This window comes from Phyllobates terribilis, unplaced genomic scaffold, assembly GCF_046119375.1.
Source record: "Phyllobates terribilis strain yellow unplaced genomic scaffold, ASM4611937v1 Scaffold_1__5_contigs__length_1240528914, whole genome shotgun sequence".
NCBI lineage: Eukaryota > Metazoa > Chordata > Amphibia > Anura > Dendrobatidae > Phyllobates > Phyllobates terribilis.
Genome location: NW_027362761.1, coordinates 667,909,346 through 667,927,172, shown reverse-complemented (window position 1 = coordinate 667,927,172; position 17,827 = coordinate 667,909,346). Strand labels below are relative to the sequence as shown.

General features: G+C 41.5%; 2 protein-coding genes across 4 annotated transcripts in view; one reads left to right on the top strand and one right to left on the bottom strand.

The window, feature by feature from the left end:
* Positions 1–6,360: 6,360 nt before the first annotated feature.
* The window catches only part of MRPL54 (mitochondrial ribosomal protein L54), a 102,827-nt gene continuing 91,360 nt past the window's right edge, over positions 6,361–17,827 (bottom strand). The window contains exon 3 of one of the 3 annotated variants that reach the window (XM_073685216.1): positions 6,361–10,644. In XM_073685216.1, the coding sequence (XP_073541317.1) occupies positions 10,509–10,644 (136 nt within the window). In that variant the 3' untranslated portion in view covers positions 6,361–10,508. Of the gene's footprint in view, positions 10,645–13,571; positions 13,806–17,827 lie in introns of those variants that run through there. The other 2 variants (XM_073685226.1, XM_073685207.1) reach the window with 2 other exon arrangements.
* Positions 6,992–9,884, top strand: RAX2 (retina and anterior neural fold homeobox 2). The gene is made up of 2 exons (XM_073685238.1): positions 6,992–7,338; positions 9,144–9,884. The coding sequence occupies exons 1-2, from the start codon at positions 7,096–7,098 to the stop codon at positions 9,582–9,584; spliced, it is 684 nt and encodes a 227-aa protein (XP_073541339.1). The 5' UTR covers positions 6,992–7,095; the 3' UTR covers positions 9,585–9,884.

The window sequence follows — 17,827 nt, the reverse complement described above, 5'->3', positions numbered from 1 at the left end:
GGGTCGGTGCGATTACAGCAATATCAGATTCATATCGGGTTTTTATGACTGACAACTGTCACACACTAAAAGATGCTTTTTTTTTGTTGCAAAATCTAGTTTTTGCATTTCCATATTTTGAGTGCTATAATTTTTCCAGAGTCAAGAAAAGGCTCGTTTTTTGCGGGACGCGTTGACGTTTTTATTGGTACCATTTTTGGGTCCGTGACATTTTTTGATCGCTTTCTATTCCGTTTTTTGGGAGGTAAAATGAACAAAAACCAGCAATTCAGGATTTGTTTTTTGTGGTTTTTTATGCCGTTCTGCGTGGGGTCAAAGTGATAAGGCAGCTTTATTTTGCGGGTCAGTAAGTTTACAGCGATACTACACTTATATAGTTTTTTTTATTTTTTGGTGCTTTTACACAATAAAACTATTTTATAGAAAAAATAATTTTTTTTGCATCCCTTTATTCTGAGAGCTATAACTTTTTTATTTTTCGGCTGATGGAGCAGCATGGCAGCTTTTTTGTTTTCCGGGACAAGATGATGTCTTCAGCGGTACCATTTTTATTTCCATTTGGCTTTTTGATCACATTTTATTCCACTTTTTGTTTGACGATATCATGAAAAAGCATAGTTTTTTGCTCCTTTTTATTTATTTACGGTGTGCACAGAAGGGGTTAATTAGTGTGACAGTTTTATAGATCGAGTTGTTCTAGACGCGGCGATACCAAATATTTGTACTTTTTTGGTTTTTGCATAAATATACGGATTTATTGGTTTAATATTTTATTTATTTTGTTATTTTTTTTTTAACAGTTTTATTTTTCTAATCACTGTTCTCATGCAATGCGATACACATGTATTGCATTGCATGAGAGCTCAGCTGACAGTTTTACACTGTCAGTATCTCCGGCTAGACTTCAGCTGCTGGCTGAGCCTAGCAGGACACCGTACATGGCAGACCAGGAGGTGGTCATGTGACCTCCGGCTGCCATGACAACGCCAGGTCCTATCAGGCATCACGGGGGCCCTGGAAAGGTGAGTGGATGACCCCCTCTCCTCTCACTATCTCCTAAATGCCGCGATCGCTATGGATCATAGCATCTAGAAGATAGTAAAGGGTTAACATCATTGGGGCCTGATATAATCAGGTCCCGATGATGTCACCTGTCAGAGCTACTCCTCTGCACCTCACCCGCAGCACTTGCAGGACCACCGACCGTTTATAAACGTCGGCGCTGCACAGAGCCCAGGCAGCGCTGACGTTCATATACAGTGGGGGGTCGGGAAGCGGTTAAAGGGATTGTTGGAAGCCAAATAATGATTTTCATCCTAAAGGACTATTTATTGTAGTAATCTAATAGCTTTTCTAATATGATTTAATTAAAAAGGCCTCATCATTCCCTCTCTAATCTACTTTATTTTTTATTTTATTTTTAACATTTTCCATTTTGATGATTTTCCACTTGAGAATCCCCATTGCATGCTGGAGTCATTAGCAAGTGTCATCCAGGGGCGGACATGCCATTGGTGCAACCTGTGCACAGAATGTCAGCGGGCCCATTTCCCTCTCCAAAATAGGTGGAATTGTGCATTACGATGAAGAGCCAATATACTGTTCTTACACTGGAGCCCGCTTATGTTTGTGTCCGCCAGTGGCGTCATCAGTGACATCCATTTCAGGGTCTGGGCTAGTCAATTCCGACATTTTCTCAGTAGGATCTTGTCACTGTGCAATATTCTTCTCAGTGCACAGTGACAGTGCACATTTTCGCCGGCTCTAATGAGAAGTGATGAGCCGGAAAATGAGCACACTGTTAATGCGCAATCTAAGGAGAGAATGGGGAGAGCAGAGACCAGCCCTGCCCTAATAGTGAGGTCAATTTCGTGGGTAGGGCTGGTCCCTGCTCGCTGCATTCCTTCCTTGTTGCACAGCCGACTGAGCATCAGTGCCCAGTCGGCTGTCAGTCAAAGAGCCAGGGAGTGCTTATAGCTGTGCTCTCAATGCTGTGAGAAGTGACTGTAATTACTCCGGGCACTCCTGCATGACTGAAACCTGTGGCTCCTGGGAGAAATAACGTTTATTTTGTCCCGGCTGCCACATTTTGAGTACAGCGGCTGGGCACCTTTATAATATTATTAACCTGCAGATTAATCCTATATCTGCAGGTAAATAGATGTTACGGATCCAGGTGGTGAAACCTCTGTGCTGTGGTGCAAGGAGGGACCAGAGGGGAGTGACTAAGTATCTACTCGGCCCGACCAAGGTCGCACGGCGGCTCAGTTGACTCCGTGAACCAGGGAGGAACTGAGCAGAGGGACCAGGTGCCACTCTGGGACCAACCTTGTATGAGATCAGGTGACTCCCATGGGTCAGAAGGCAGGAACTGACCGGTACTGCGGATGAGCACGGCCGGCAGGCTGACGGATGGTCCGGGTAGACAAGCAGGCTGATTCGGCTGATAGCCAGACGGGTGCTCTGGTTAAGCAGGCAGGTGCTTCCAGGTAAGTGGGCTGGCGGACACGGCAGGTAACAAGAAGGTGCTTCCAGGTAAGCAGGCGGGCAGAGCCCATAGACGGACTGGCGGACTGGACTGTAGACAGACTGTCGGGCTGGAAAATAGTCAGACTGGCAGACTGTACTGAAGATCAGACTGGTGGACAGGACTAACTTGCAGAGGACCGGAGGGCTGAAGCAAAGTAAGTTTCACAGAGCAACAACCTTGCACGGGCTCCATATTGGAGAAGGTGCCTTTTATAGGGAAAGTTCTCTGGCCATAGGCCAGGGATTTTTTAGGATGGCGCGTGTGGCCCCTTTAAGAGAGAGGGAGGGAGCGCATGCCCTAAGCACAGAGCCAGGGAAGCTGCGTGCACACCAGCAGCAGCTGCAGGGAAGCTGGAAGACGACGGAGCAGGCCCGCGGCAGTAAGGGGGACGGCGTCTCTTCCTGGCAGGGGGCAGAGACGCCGATGCTACACTAGATTTATCTGACCAGACAGGTTCCCTTTAAATTTCACATAGTGTTATTCTGGCTTCAAAACCGTTTGTATTCTGTAAATGTGATATATATCTTGAGCGATCTACAAAAATCGACAAACATATATCACATTCACTTCATAGCAAGTGGGCTGAATTTGAATCCCAGTCTGACTCTGGATAGGGAAGGGGCCATTAGCCAAAAACGTGCATTGGCTATTAACAGCTCACAGCTGTTTGCTTAGCGTTTGCCATCTAGATTACAGGGAGACCCCAGAAAAAAAATTGATGTAGTGTCAAAGGCTAAACAGACAGCTGTGAGCTGATATTAATATCCAGGGAAGGGGACATGGATACTGGCCCCCTCAAGAACTAACAATATCAGCCCCCAGAATGGCGCATCCATAAGATGCACCATATCTAGAGCATAGCCTTGCTCTTCCCACTTGCCCTGGTGCGGTGACAAGTGGGGTAATAGGGTTGGGGTTCATGTCTGCCTCGTATTGCCAGCTGACATGAAGCCCAGGTTAGTAATGGAGAGGAGTCTAAAAGACTACCACTTTATTAACCCCATAGTAAAGGTTTTGAAATTAACACACGGCCTGAAAAAAATCCTTTATTTGAAATAAAAGTCCACACGGTTTTAATCATTTAAAATGAACAAAAACACAATTATACTCACCTAAAGCCCATTCCATTTGAAGCCATTGTCGCCTGTAAAAAAAACAAAAATAAAAAACCATATCCCTCACCTGTCCGACCTGATGACATAATCCAGAGTGTTCCACGACGATCTGGATCAGTTCTAGAGAAGTCACATCAGCAATCACTACTTTTTGATTTTCTCACGCAGCATCAGTGCAGTAAGTGACATTACCGAAGCTCATCAGCTGATGGACTCTTGTGAACTCTCCCGCTATACATATATTCAGCGCTATACACTGCTGATCCGATTGCAGTAGGACACTCAGGATTACGGCAGAGAGGTGAGTATATGGTGGTTTTTATTTTAATATTTATTTTAACTTTTTTTTTTTTTTTACACTGTGAGCACAGACGCCAGCTGATGACAGCTCCCATTATCAGCGAGAGCAGCCATAGGCTGATGGGAGAAGTAGTCTCATCAGTCGATGCCTTTGACCCAGGGTCAATTCTTTGAGCATTTTTGCTGTGTTTTTGATCCATTGACTTCAATTGTCTCAGTTAAAAAAAAGTCTGCAAATATTTTCATACCTGCGTCTTTGCTGCGGATTTGAGTGACTCAATTTAAATCAATGGGTGAAGAATGCAGCAAAAACGCACAAAGAATTGAGCGCGGATCACAGGCGTCAGCTGATGCAAGACTACTCCTCCCATCAGTCTAAACCCAATACTAATCGCTACAGGAAAATTCCTGATCATGCACAGCAATTCAGGATTGTCTTTGAATTAGCTGACAGAAGGATTCCCTGGCATTTTTGGCCCAACTCTGCATGGAAAAAATGCTGTGAAAACGCACCATGTGCACATAGCCTAAAAATGCATGTAAAGCACACATGGCTATCAAAGTTTTGTTAAAGCCAAATATAAGGATATATCAAAAACAAAGCAGCTTTATAGAAAATATGACATACCAAAAAGACAAAATCCGTAGCATCAAAAACATGATAAACACACATATAAAAAGAATGCACTCAGAAACAATAAAAAAAAAAACACATGTAACCTATTAGGTGCAGAAATGCAGCAACATCAAAAACCCACTATATACCCATCATGGGAAAGTAACCTTACGCGGTGCTCAGTAGAATTAGTCCTTTAATTTTGGACTTTTTAAAATTTATGTATTCTGCACTTGTGCTTGCTAAAGTTTCTGTGAACAATTTTGAATGATTGCATTAGTTTCAATCCTGTAATTTTGACAATGGACTATTCAATGAATACATCCATATGATATTGAGAGACTAGTGAATCTGTATGGCAGCTCTATAAATGAAAAAAAATTCTTCCCTTCTTTTGCACTACTCACTACATCCCTTGGGCAGTGCCAATCATCATTAGAAGGAGGAGGTAACGTTTTAATAAAGTCATGTAATCCCCCTATGGCTGCGGAATCTTCCTTCAGTCTTGTGGACATCTGTGAAGATTTCACCAAGAAACCATCTCTTTTGCGTTCTTCATCCTAGACTGAATCTGGCCCCACTTCCCAGCAACCACCGCTTAAATCTCCAAAGCCTGGATCTTATTTTGGGACTGATCTGTTTGTTTGCCAGCAGTTAAGTACAGCAAGAGGAGCCGCTGCCAGGTAACCTAACCAGTGGAAGCAGGGGCGCAAATCAAAAGTAGCCAAAACAGGTAAAATGAGCGTCCGCTCATATATTGTTTACATACATTGCCTGATGTGTTGCCAGAAATAAACAGATTTCTGTCTTGGTGATAGACCTATATCTTTTAGGAGTAAAGGGATTGTTCTTTCATGTTAGAATGACCCCTATTTTTCACAATTTCTACAACTGAAGGCCTCTGCTGTATTAAATGCTCCACAGCAACTCCCTTCTGTATAGCAAATGTAAGAGGATATACATTGTGCATACGGTTAGTCAAATACTGTAAGAGGGATTCAAAAAGACATGCAAAGACAACCCTACTGAGATGGCGAGTTTGTACTTTGCCCTTGTATAGGTCTTCAGTGTAAACTAAATCTTGTAATGCTAGTGAAATACAAGTCCCTCTGAGAACTGTAGCATCTGCCATGGAAATTCATGACGTGTGTTTGCTACACATACAAATTATAATAAAAAAGGCTACAGTTAATAGTTTCACATTTTAAAATTAGCATTAAGTATGTGGGAATTTATGTGAAAAAACTGTTAATTTTTACAGAGAAATTTCTGTTGATTTTTTTTTGTAACATGCAAGTACATATCATCTGCTTAAAACAGCGTTACAATTAAAGAAGGGGCAAAATACTGGATATTGCGTTACAAGAGTCATGTATCTTTGCATGTCATATAACCATGCTTTTATCACATATTATGGTCACGATTTCCGGGTCTCACATGGTTCTGTTGAAGCATGCTTAGATCATCACTATAGGGTTTTATGGTGATCTCAGTTCACCAGAACCATGGGCGCTCTAGATATGACAGCTATGATAAAAATGCTAAAATGTGACCAGCAGAATCCATACCTGTTCTTCTTTTTGTTCCACAAAGCTAATATATAGCACTGCAAACACTTACTGTAAACTATTTGGACCAAAAAATTTCTCCTGCCATCAATATACTATTTGTGGCAAATTGTATTAAAAATGTAGTACACCAAATATGATATATACAAGTTGAAAGCAAGTAATTAATTTCTTAAATCCAAGCAGCATATTTGGTAATGAAATGGCAATTAAACAATATGACTCCGTGAGGACATAACATAAGAGGTTTAATATCAAAACTTGTGAAACATACAAGTGTCTATGTTGTGGATTCTTCTATAAATCAGCATTTACTAACATTTTTCCAGAAAAATGGGGCAGTTTTCTTTTTTTCAGTAGTGAAGAGTGCAAGCAGGGTATAACACACTGATATTTAACACCATTTTAGCAGCCATCACAATATTACATTGTTTTGATCTATCTGATCTCTTCTGAAGTGTATCCTTATGGAAACCATCTATGTTGTTGTTTGCAAAGTTGTAACACGACAAAAACCCTACTAATCCCTCAACAGTAGAGCAGATCTTCAGCTAAGGAGCTTAGCTGGTATACCATGAGCTAACAGCAGCATGCGTGGTCCTCTTTTCAGTATCCCCATCCTACCTCATATTGGAGACACCTAGAATATGCATCTAAATATGGTATTATTCCCTCATTTATCAAATGAGAAGCCTTTCCAACTGGGTCATTTCTACAAACTTTGTATTTGTATGGCTGCTCTGCTTCTGGTGCATGTAAAATATGGATGAACATTTTTATAATTTACTAAAATAATTTTAGCCCCTTTCTAAAACCACTGTAGAAATGACAATACATATGCAGTGTTCCTACAACAGACATCTTGAGTTTCATTTAAATGTGTAGAACAAAAGTTTGTGTTTTACACAGTGACTGATTATCTCAGTTTGTGGCATTTTACAACCTTATTGTTTTACAGGATTTAGGATGTTTCTAGACAAATGTGAAGGAGACCTGTGTGACCTAAGAGGCGACAACACTCCAAAATCATGTCCCCCTGAGGGGGAAGAAGATGAACTCCCTAAAAAAAAGCATCGCAGAAACCGAACAACTTTCACAACCTATCAACTTCATGAGTTAGAACGTGCATTTGAACGTTCCCACTACCCCGATGTGTACAGCCGGGAGGAACTAGCCATGAAAGTAAGCCTTCCAGAAGTACGTGTACAGGTGAGACAGATGCAAGATCGTGAATGGGTGGGGGGATAAATTTGCTATTGTTTTGTAACTACATGGAACCACACTAAGAGCAATAGTAAACTTTTCCTAAACATAAACCATAAGCATGCCCATACTTTTTTATTGTTTAAGGTTGTTCTTTTAGTATAATGCTGTAAAAAATATATATTTTTTGTGCCATGCAGGAAATTTGCATAGTTAAATAATAAAGATTTGTACTCTGGAAAAGAAAATGCACATGTAAGAAAATAGTGGAGTATTCTGTATATGAGAAAAAACTGGGGGTAAAAATTGTCTAAAAGAAAACTATAGCAATTAATCACAGCACAGCTTTCATATTTTCACAGCACTATCAGAAATAAAAGCTATACTCAAATTGGGTGCTATGGGCAACAAATAGTTTTTCTATTATAAGCTCTACATACATTTTCCAATATGTGTAAGCCTAGGATAACACCACATTGTCCTTAGTGCTCACCACTCTATACTAGAAGACTCTACTGTCTGCAGCTCAAAAAACTGACAGCTTCAAGGAGGTAAAACATTACTATTGTTTTTATAGGGATTCAGACAAGAGGCCCCAGATGGCATCCTTCAGGCTTATAGAGGTCTGCAAGCACACTGGAAATAGGCAGTGTTTAAATCATATTCTCTGCACCACTCGGCATTCTGCTGGAGGCTTCTCTTGCATACCTTAAAAACTATATTCTGGTGTTCCACAATCGTGGTCATTGACTTCAAATGAGCCAATCAGTGAAACTTAGGAATCTGATCTCTGTCATCTTAGCTGGACACAATAGCGTTCTGTGGTGAGCAGTAAGCGCACCCCATGTAAACCCAGCCCAATAGTCTACTCATACTTCGTTTGCAGACCCCTATCGGCTTGAAATATGCCAAATTTGCTTTCAACAACTACACAGATTGTAAATATCAGTATACCTTGTATTTTGCTATATAAACATTTGCAGCCAAGCAAGCTACACAAGGTTTACCGGGCTGTACATTTTTTTCTTATTTAACAAAAGCGGTTATGGGTGACATTCATTTGTATGCCCTTCAGTTGTACATGCTGGAGATATGTTTTCCGCATGTGCAGGGAAATTCTCCCAGTGCATATGATGAACATAATGCAGTGTGAGTAGACCGTAACCCAGAATAACCTATCCAAAAACACATTTATAACTGCCCAGGAACAACGTGGATTTGTAAAGTTGAAGACGACTACATCAGCCTTATAAGCAAAAATTCTTAATACAGCTGTTTATTTGGGACAGCAAGCTCTATATGTATCAATTTTTATTGTCAATTATGCAAATGCACAGCAGATTATTATTATTATAGCGCCATTTATTCCATGGCGCTTTACATGCGATAGGGGTTACATAGCAAAAACATTTACATAATCTTAACAAAACGAGTCAGCGACTGGTACAGGAGGAGCGAGGTTATTAGCTATATGCAAAAATTAAGTTTCCATCTTAGTAAAATACCTTCTGCAAACCCTTCAGCTCACGTGTCCAGTTTAATTGACATTTCAAACCCCCGCTCCCCCCCCCCTTATTACCCCATGTGCTTTTTCACCCACTCCTAATCCATAAACTGCTCTATCCAATTAGCAGACACTTCGAGCCGTTAATGGAATCATCATTATCAGGGATCTGGTCCCGGCAATGCTAATTGCACTCATCGTAATGCAGCAGATATCTTGCCCTTCCTCAATAACACATACCACTCCACTTCTTTATAGAATGATGCCTCCCAATCCCTGACAAATCCCTATTTCTTTTATGATACAGGTTTGGTTCCAGAACAGAAGGGCTAAATGGAGGCGCCAAGAGAAGTTGGAGTCCTCCTCAGCAAAGCTTCATGACTCCCCACTTCTCTCATTTTCAAGGACACCTATAACCACAAGTGTTGGGCCATTGAGCTCTTCTTTGCCTTTGGATCCATGGCTCACTTCCTCCATATCTGCAGCTACAACTGTGCACAGCATGCCAGGATTTATAGCACCTTCCCAAAATCTTCAGTCACCATACACAGGCCACACTTTCCTTAATAGTGCACCTCCAATGACCTCTATACAGCCTCTAAGCAGTGGTCCTTATCAGTGCATGGGCAGCTTTGTGGACAAGTATCCCATAGATGAGTTAGACCAAAGGAGCTCCAGCATTGCTGCTCTTCGGATGAAGGCCAAGGAACACATTCAAACCATAGATAAGACTTGGCAGCCGATCTGACTGACCTACAGCAACACATGTTAAACTGAAATAGAAAGCTTATCAGCAACAAACCAATAATAAACTATTAATGATTAACTAATGAAGGCATCCCATCTACTGCAAACTTAAAAGACTTTACCAAAACTAAGGACTGATTAGCAAGAGCTCTAAATGGTCTAAAAATTGTATAAGGAATTTTGGAGCTTTTCAAAATTAAATTGGGACGCAGCAAAATGAAATGAAAGGGATACAAAAATATACTGTCCTTTTTAATGTTTTTCCAAAACTATTTTTTTTAAATAAAAGAAAATTTAAGTATTTTGTGCAAAATGTATATATTTTCAAAGGCTATCAGTATATAATGTACTACCTGATAAAAAACAAACCCAAACGGTTTTCCTTCCTAAAGATGTGAACTGCTCACTCAGCATGGTTAAGCACACTAAGAGCAGCATTTACTGTGTCATTACAGATTTTCACTGACGTTCTTGCTAATCTGTACACCTCAGCTACATCTCCTAATGGTTCTGACTAGTGACACAGCACCTTGCAACATATGACTGGGAAGGACAATGCACTTACATGCATGCTTAGAAGTCCAAGTTAAACGTGTAAATCCTAGCCTATTATGGACTCTAAACAAGAGTAGATAAGTGACCCCCTTTCCATTCAAATTTAACAAACTGGAATTAATTCGGCTTGAGCATGGGGACCACAGGGGCTTAGCGATAGCATCCGTCCCATAACAAGTTAGGAGGACATTCCATGTCTGTGACACATATTAAACAAAATACCATTTTCCTTTTCTTTATACAAGACATAATATTCAAATGTATTATTTTAGTTATATTCATCTTGAAAAGTTAAGTGGACACGTGATACATAAAGAGACAATTTATTTGGGTTTTTTATAGGTTTCTTTATTTTAAGACAACAGGACGATTATTTAAACTTCTTGGTCTTGGCTAGACGATTGTTTCTCCACATATGCAACTTTCGTAGAAGTTTCCAGTATTGAGGAGTATCTGGACTTATTTCTTCCAAAGATTTAGGCAGTCCCAAATCCAGCTGAAAAAGCCTAAGAAAATACAGTAAAAGGCAGCAAGGGAAAAGAACTTTAGAAAAGGGTGTTTACACAAAAGTCATAATATGTAATATACAGGGTGGTCCAAAAGTAGGTGAACAGAAAGTGTAATAAGGTTATGACGGGGGAGATTTATCAAACATGGTGTAAAGTAAAACTGGCTCAGTTGCCCTTAGCAACCAATCAGATTCCACTTTTCATTCCTCACAGACTCTTTGGAAAATGAAAGGTGGAATCTGATTGGTTGCTAAGGGTAACAGCCAGTTTCACAGATCTAGTTTTCACAGATAGATCTCCCCCAAATCTGTTTTCTTTTCAGATAATACATAATGGCAAATAATTTAAATACAGATCAAAGAAAATGGATTTTAACAGAGTTTTGGAAATCTCACAATGCTGAAACCGTTCGAGCAAATTGGGTTGAAACATTTGGTACTCAAGGCCCAAAGAGACAAACCATTTACCGCATTCATGACCAATTCAATGCCAATGGCTCAATCCTTAATGCTCCAAAAACTGGTCGACCCAAAACAGTCTGTACAAAAGATAATAAACAACTTGTTGCTGAAACATTGGTTCAGAGTCCAAAACAGTCCACCAGAAGAGCCTCTTTGGAATTGGGAATTTCACGAGCTTCTATCATGCGAGTCCTGAAATCTATTGGGTGGAAAGCTTATCGTCCACGACTAACTCATGGTTTATTGGAGGATGATCCAGACAGGCAACAGCAATTTAGTGAGATTATGCTAAACGAAATTGATGAAAATCCAGTAATTTTAGATAACATTATGTGGAGTGATGAAGCTTCTTTCAAATTATCCGGCCACATTAACAGACATAATTGTATTTACTGGTATAATGAGAACATGCATTTAACATTAGAGCAACAACTAAATGAGCCTGGTGTCAATGTTTGGGGTGGTATTTCAAGTTTTGGTGTTTTAGGACCAATATTTTTTGATGAAACAGTCACAGGAGATAAGTATCTCGAAATTCTAATGAATCAAGTTGTTCCCCAGTTACAGAAACAGCCTAATTCAAATGACCTTTATTTCCAACAAGATGGGGCCCCTCCACATTATTCAAGAGTAGTCCGCGAGTATCTTGATGAAACATTTCCTAATAAATGGATTGGCCGAAGAGGTCCACTTGATTGGCCGGCACGTTCACCAGACTTGACCCCAATGGATTTTTTCTTTTGGGGAGTACTCAAGGACAAAGTTTATAGTCGAAAACCAAAAAGTGTCAGTGATTTGAAAAATTACATAAGAGATGCATTTCAAGAAATTAATACCCAAGGAGACTTGTGCAAGAAAGTTTGTCGAAGCGTAAGAGGCAGACTTCAAAGATGTGCAAATTGTAATGGAAAACAGTTTGAGCACCTGCGTTGATAAAATTTAAGGGCTTTTGTATTATTGTTCAGAATAAAATGTAATTGTCAATGTTATGCCCGTGTTAGTAAATATAATACTATATATAAATCAAAATAAATTGTATTATTTTCTGGCCACCTACTTTTGGACCACCCTGTATAATAAAATTAAGGGCCATTTACACTGTGAGATGTGTGGCGTTAAACAACCTCTGACCTGCAATGATAGCCAGTTAACAATCATTTAATAGCCTGTTTACAAAGGCCAACCTCGCTTCAGGTGCGCACTGACCGATCTAGAATACATCGTTCAGTACATATAGGCTGCCATTGTTCTTGGCAGGTCCTGTTTAAGCTATGTTGACATGTCCAGTGCATGCATGTACAGTTAGAACAGATCCAACAGCAATCTGCTGGTAAAAAAAAGTCATGCAAACAACTTTTTAGTCCGTTTTTAAAAAACTAATCTCTACTGGATCCGTTTTTTAACCCCTTCACGACCTTGAACGTATCCATGCATCCAGGTTGGCAAGTACTTACCGACCTTGGATGTATGGAAACCTCCAGAGGCTGTGCGCGCGATCGCCGCCAGGTGTTCAGCTGATATGACAGCTGACAACTGGCACTCACTGCCAGGAGCAGTGCTCACACCGTTCCCAGCTGTTTAACTCCCTAAATGCTGCGATCAATTTTAACTGCAGCATTTAGTAGGCAGGCAGAGGGAAGGAGCCCCCTCTGATCTGCTGCCCTGCGACTTCATCACGGGGGCCCGATCATTGCCATGGTGACCCGATGTCATCATGACCCGAAGAATAAAGTCGTCTAATCACTTATATTGCATGAGGAAGGGCGTAAAAAATAAATAAAACCAATTCTTCACCTGCTGTTGATTTTTTCATTCTGCCTCCCAAAGATCGCAGTAAGGCTCAGCTCACATTTATCCTGTGCTCTAGACTGAGAGCTTACACCGGGGTTTCTGTGTAAATTTCTGAAATACGTGATTTAGACGTAAACCCCGGCGGAAGATTCCCTATAACAAGGCAGATGGGGACACTGTGGATACAGTCTGACCTGTTATCTGGCGGTGTCAGTCTTTTAAGGCAGGCATAAAAGCGCAGACCTCCAGTTTTGTGCACTTCTGAAAAGAAGGACACCACTGAACAGAGGCCAGACGAAGTCCAGGGTAACTCTGCTGCCTCATTATAGTGAATGGATCCCATGGAGATTTCATCTGAATCATGTCATTCGGAAATTTAAATGAAACCCTGATTTAAGTGCTCCATGTAGAGCGCCAGATAAATGTGATCCCAAACATTATGTAAAATGCTTAAACTCAATCCACAAAAATAAGCAAGTCCCCACTCCGATGTGTCATCTGTTAACGGAAATATAGTGAGCTTCCACATTACTGGTAGTACAAAGGTTCTGGAAAAGCGCTAAGGCTCCTCACCCCCCCCAAAAAAAATTCAGTGAATTCTGCACTCCACATCCAAAAGCCCTTCTCCTTTCTGAGACTCACAGTGTGCTTAGAAAGATAAGGAGCGCAATGTGAGGACACCTGAGATTAAATAAAAAGTAATTGGGGGCCAAAAGGCCACTCACCCCGAAGGTTGCGCACTCTTGCACAACTGCGGTAAAAGCCTGAATGCCGTGTTGTCTGGCTGGAGATGCAAAGGAGCCCACCCGATTGTTGTGCCGCTTCCCAAACACTTCCTGGTTTGTCACGTGAGTTGTCATGTGATGCAGGTCCTGGACGATGTGCAGGCAGGTCTTTGCAACAGCACTGAATGGAAATGTCACTAAGCGCCTCCAAAATAGCAAGTGATATTAAACAAATAATTCGCACTTGTATAATCCACAAGTGGATTATACAAGGTTTTTTAATAAAAGGTCTCAATTGACCATCTACCCCTGTCTTATTCAGCGGTTTTTTATCCTCATCCATCACCCTAGCGCTTAAGATCACTGGCATACTCGCATTACTTTCACAGTGTGCTTAGACCTATTGGGCACTAAAAATAGGAATTAGTCCTACCAGTAATTGTATTGCCAGGAGTCCATCATGACGGCATGACAGGAGGCAAGTCATACTCATCTTATAGGGACAGGAACACACAGAGGTTTAAAAGCCGCCCCCCTCCCTCTGCTCCACATCACCCTCAGTGTTTGTACCAATCACCACATGAGGATGGATGCAACTCAATTTTATTAAATGTTTACCAAAATGTTACTTCACATCGGCATTCATAGATCAGGGGAGGGAATATAATGGTGCTGCAGTGATGGAACCTTGAAATACAATTACCGGTAGGACTAATTCCTATTTTTCCAGGATGTCCCTTATGACAGCACAACAGGAGAAATACCAAATAAATGGCTTCTTAGGGTAGGACTACTGCCTGAAGGTCTTTTCGACCAAAGGTTGTCGGCCTGACAGTACATCTAACTTATAGTGTCTACAAAATGTGGTTAGGCTGGACCAGGTCGCAGCGCTGCATATATCTGATCCACCGATGCTCCAGCTCTCTCAGCCAAAGATACAGAGATTGCTCTTGTCGAGTGAGCCTTAATATTAGCTGGGGGTTCCTTCACTTCTAATTCGTATGCCAGAGCTATTGCAGATGTTATCCATAATTTTAGAGGCTTTCTTGCCTATATTTTTCCCTGAATGTTGAAGAAATAGATTTGAGTTCTTTCTCCAGGGTTCCGTAATTTCCACATAATGAACCATGGCTCTCTTAACATCTAGAGAAGGGGTCTCAAACTCGGCTGGGTATATGGGCTGCACATGGAAAAAATTTGAATTTGGGGGGAGGGGCCGCATTCTTCGCAGGTCAAAGTGACATTTTTAGTGATACCTTTTTTGTATACTCTGTCTGAACATTTTTGCTGTTTATTTTATTTTTTTATAGCTTGGGTCGTTACGGATGTGGCGATAATAAACATGCACTTTTTTGTGTTTACTTTAGTTTATACATAAAACAGCATTTTTAGTGGCAAAATATTTCTTCATGCCTTATTATTTTCATGCAGCGCTGCCGTCGGAGGCTCCTCCTGGACCAGGTCTGGATCGTCAAGGGGTCTGTGCCTGCGGGCAGCATAAAGCAGCCTCAGGGGCCGCATGCGGCCCGGGTGTTTGAGACCTCTGATCTAGAGTATGAAATGGTCTTTCTATGTCATTCTTTGGAGATTGGCAGAAGGATGGCAAAACTACCTCTTGATTTAGGTTTGCATGGGATACGACTTTTGGGAGAAAGGAGGGATCTAATCTGAGAACTATCCTATCGTCTAGAATTTTAAGATAAGGATTAGTGTTGAGCGAGTATGTTCTATTAACCCTTTCGCCAAGTATGCTCGGGCCGAGCTCTGAGTATTTACAGCTGCTCGGTGATATGGTTGAATCGCTCCCGTGTGCATGATTTGCAACTGTTTGACAGCTTTATTACATGTGAGGAATGTCTATTTCTTACACATTCCTCACATGTAATAAAGCTGTCGGAACAGAACATACTCGCTCAACGCTAATAAGGATCCCTTACTGACAGTACCTGTATTTCTCCAACTCGTTATGCCGTGGTGACTGCTACTAAAAATACTGTTTTCATAGAAAGTATTTTAATGCTAGATTCTTTTCATGGGTCAAACAGAGATTTACATAGGACAGAGGGTACTAGGTTTAAATCCCACATGGGACCTGCTTCCTAATTGTGGGCTTAGGCGGGTAACTGCTTTGGAAAACCTTGCAATCCAAAAGTGGTCAGCCAATGGAAAATCCAGGAAGGCACTGAGAGCAGAGATCTGTGCCCTCAGAGTACTAGGCCTTAGACCCTTCTCAAACCCACGCTGTAGGAAGTCTAGTATCTTAGCAACATTTGGACTGCCTATCCCTGAAACAGGTTCTCCTTTGAGATATATGGCAGAGGTTACAGGCTTCCGGCTTGCTGGCATAGTTGTGTTTACCTCATCTGAAAGACCCTTAGAGGGGACCCTGGAGGAGAAGGTCTTGTCTCTCCGGAAGAAAGAATGGATCCTCTAGGGCCATTTGATGACGCAGTGAAACCAGCTCCTCTTTGGCCAGTAGGGGACCACCAGGATTATTGTGGCCTGATCTTCTGCAGGATTCTTGGTATAAGAGAGATTGACGGAAATGCACATAGAAGAACTGCTTTCCAACTCTGGGATAAGGTGTCCACCCTTTCTGGGTTGTCTCCTGGTTTCATAGTGAAGAATCTTGATAGTTTTGTATTCTTCCTGGTTGCAAACAAATCTATGCAGGGGGTACCCCACTTCTGGATCAGGAGTTGAAAAACTTCATTGTTCAGTTCCCATTTGGAGTACTCTAACTTCTTCTTGCTGAGGAAATCCGCTATTCAGTTTTCTGAGCCTTTCAAATGGATCGCTGAAATAAAAAGGACTGTCTCTTCAGCCCACTGGAAGATTTTTACTGCTAATGTCTGCAGGAGTCTGCCCTCTGGACCTCCCTGTCGACGAAGAAAGGAGACAGCTGTCACATTGTCTGTTAAGATTCTTACATCTTGTCCTTTGACCATATCCTGACACTGCTGGAGCATCTCCCAAACTGCTCTCAGCTCCCTACAGTTGGATGATCTGGTCTTTACATCTGGAGGCCATCTGTCCTGAAGGTAACATCCTTCTACTTCCCAGCCCTCCTGGCTTGCATCGGTGGTAATGCATATGAAAGGAGACAGAACCCAAGAGACTCCTGTCTGGAGATTTGACCGGCTTGTCCACCATGACAGAGGCTTTTAGGGCCACTGGTAATCTCATCTTCTTGTCTAGGCCTGAATGAGGTTTGTTCGAGATTGACAAGATTTTTTCCTGTAGATGTCTCGAGTGGGCTTAGGTCCACTGAACGCTTGGGATACAGGAAGTCATGATGTCCAGGATTCTCATGGCATATCGGATTGAGACCGAATTTCTCCTCTGGAAAATCTGGATCCTGGTTCTGAAGTTTCTTTTACCATGGGTAGGGACGACCTCATGTGATGCGAGTTGAGCAGTACTCCCAGAAAAATCTTCCTGGTGTCTGGATGCAAGTCGGATTTTGCCCAGTTGATGCACCGCCCCAGATCTCTCAGAGTGGTAATGGTATGGGTTCGTTGTTGGATTAGAAGGGTGGCTGACTGCCACCAAAAGGAGGTCGTCCAGATATGGAATTATAATAATGTCCTTCTTTCTTAGAAAGGCCGTCATCTCTGTCATTATCTTTGTAAATATCCAAGGTGCCAAGGACAGGCCAAATGGTAGACAAGTGAACTGCATGTGATGGACTATACCCCTTCTTTCCAGGGCGAATCTCAGATACTGTTGATGAGCAGGATGAATGGGTACATGGTAATATGCATTTTCTAGATCCAAAGTGCACATTACCGAATCCTTGTTTATTAATGGAATAGTGGACCTCACTGTCTCTATTTTGAATTTTTTGTATTTTACCCACAGGTTTAGGGGCTTTAGATTTATTATGGTGCAATATTTGTCCAAAGCCTTTTTTATAGAGAAGAGGGATGAATAATGAACTTGCTCTATTTCCTGAGGAGGAACCGGGATAACTGCTCCAATATGTAATAGGTCTGTTATGTCCTGCCATAGTCTTTTGGCTGCAAGGGGAGATTGAGGCAGAGTCAGATGATAGTTTTGAGGGGGAAGCTGAGAGAAGTCTATTCTGTAGCCCTCTTTTACAGATCGCAGGATCCATTGATTGCTTGTTATATAGACTGCCAATTTTTTAGAAAGAACTGAAGACTCCCCCCACATTTCTGGCATCAGGGTCTTCCTGATGGG

Bases quoted from the DNA above. Each gene is read 5' to 3' on its own strand.
- RAX2 (XM_073685238.1), top strand. From the start codon at position 7,096: ATGTTTCTAGACAAATGTGAAGGAGACCTGTGTGACCTAAGAGGCGAC. The intron at 7,339-9,143 runs GTGAGACAGATG...TTTATGATACAG, and splicing joins TTCCAGAAGTACGTGTACAG to GTTTGGTTCCAGAACAGAAG.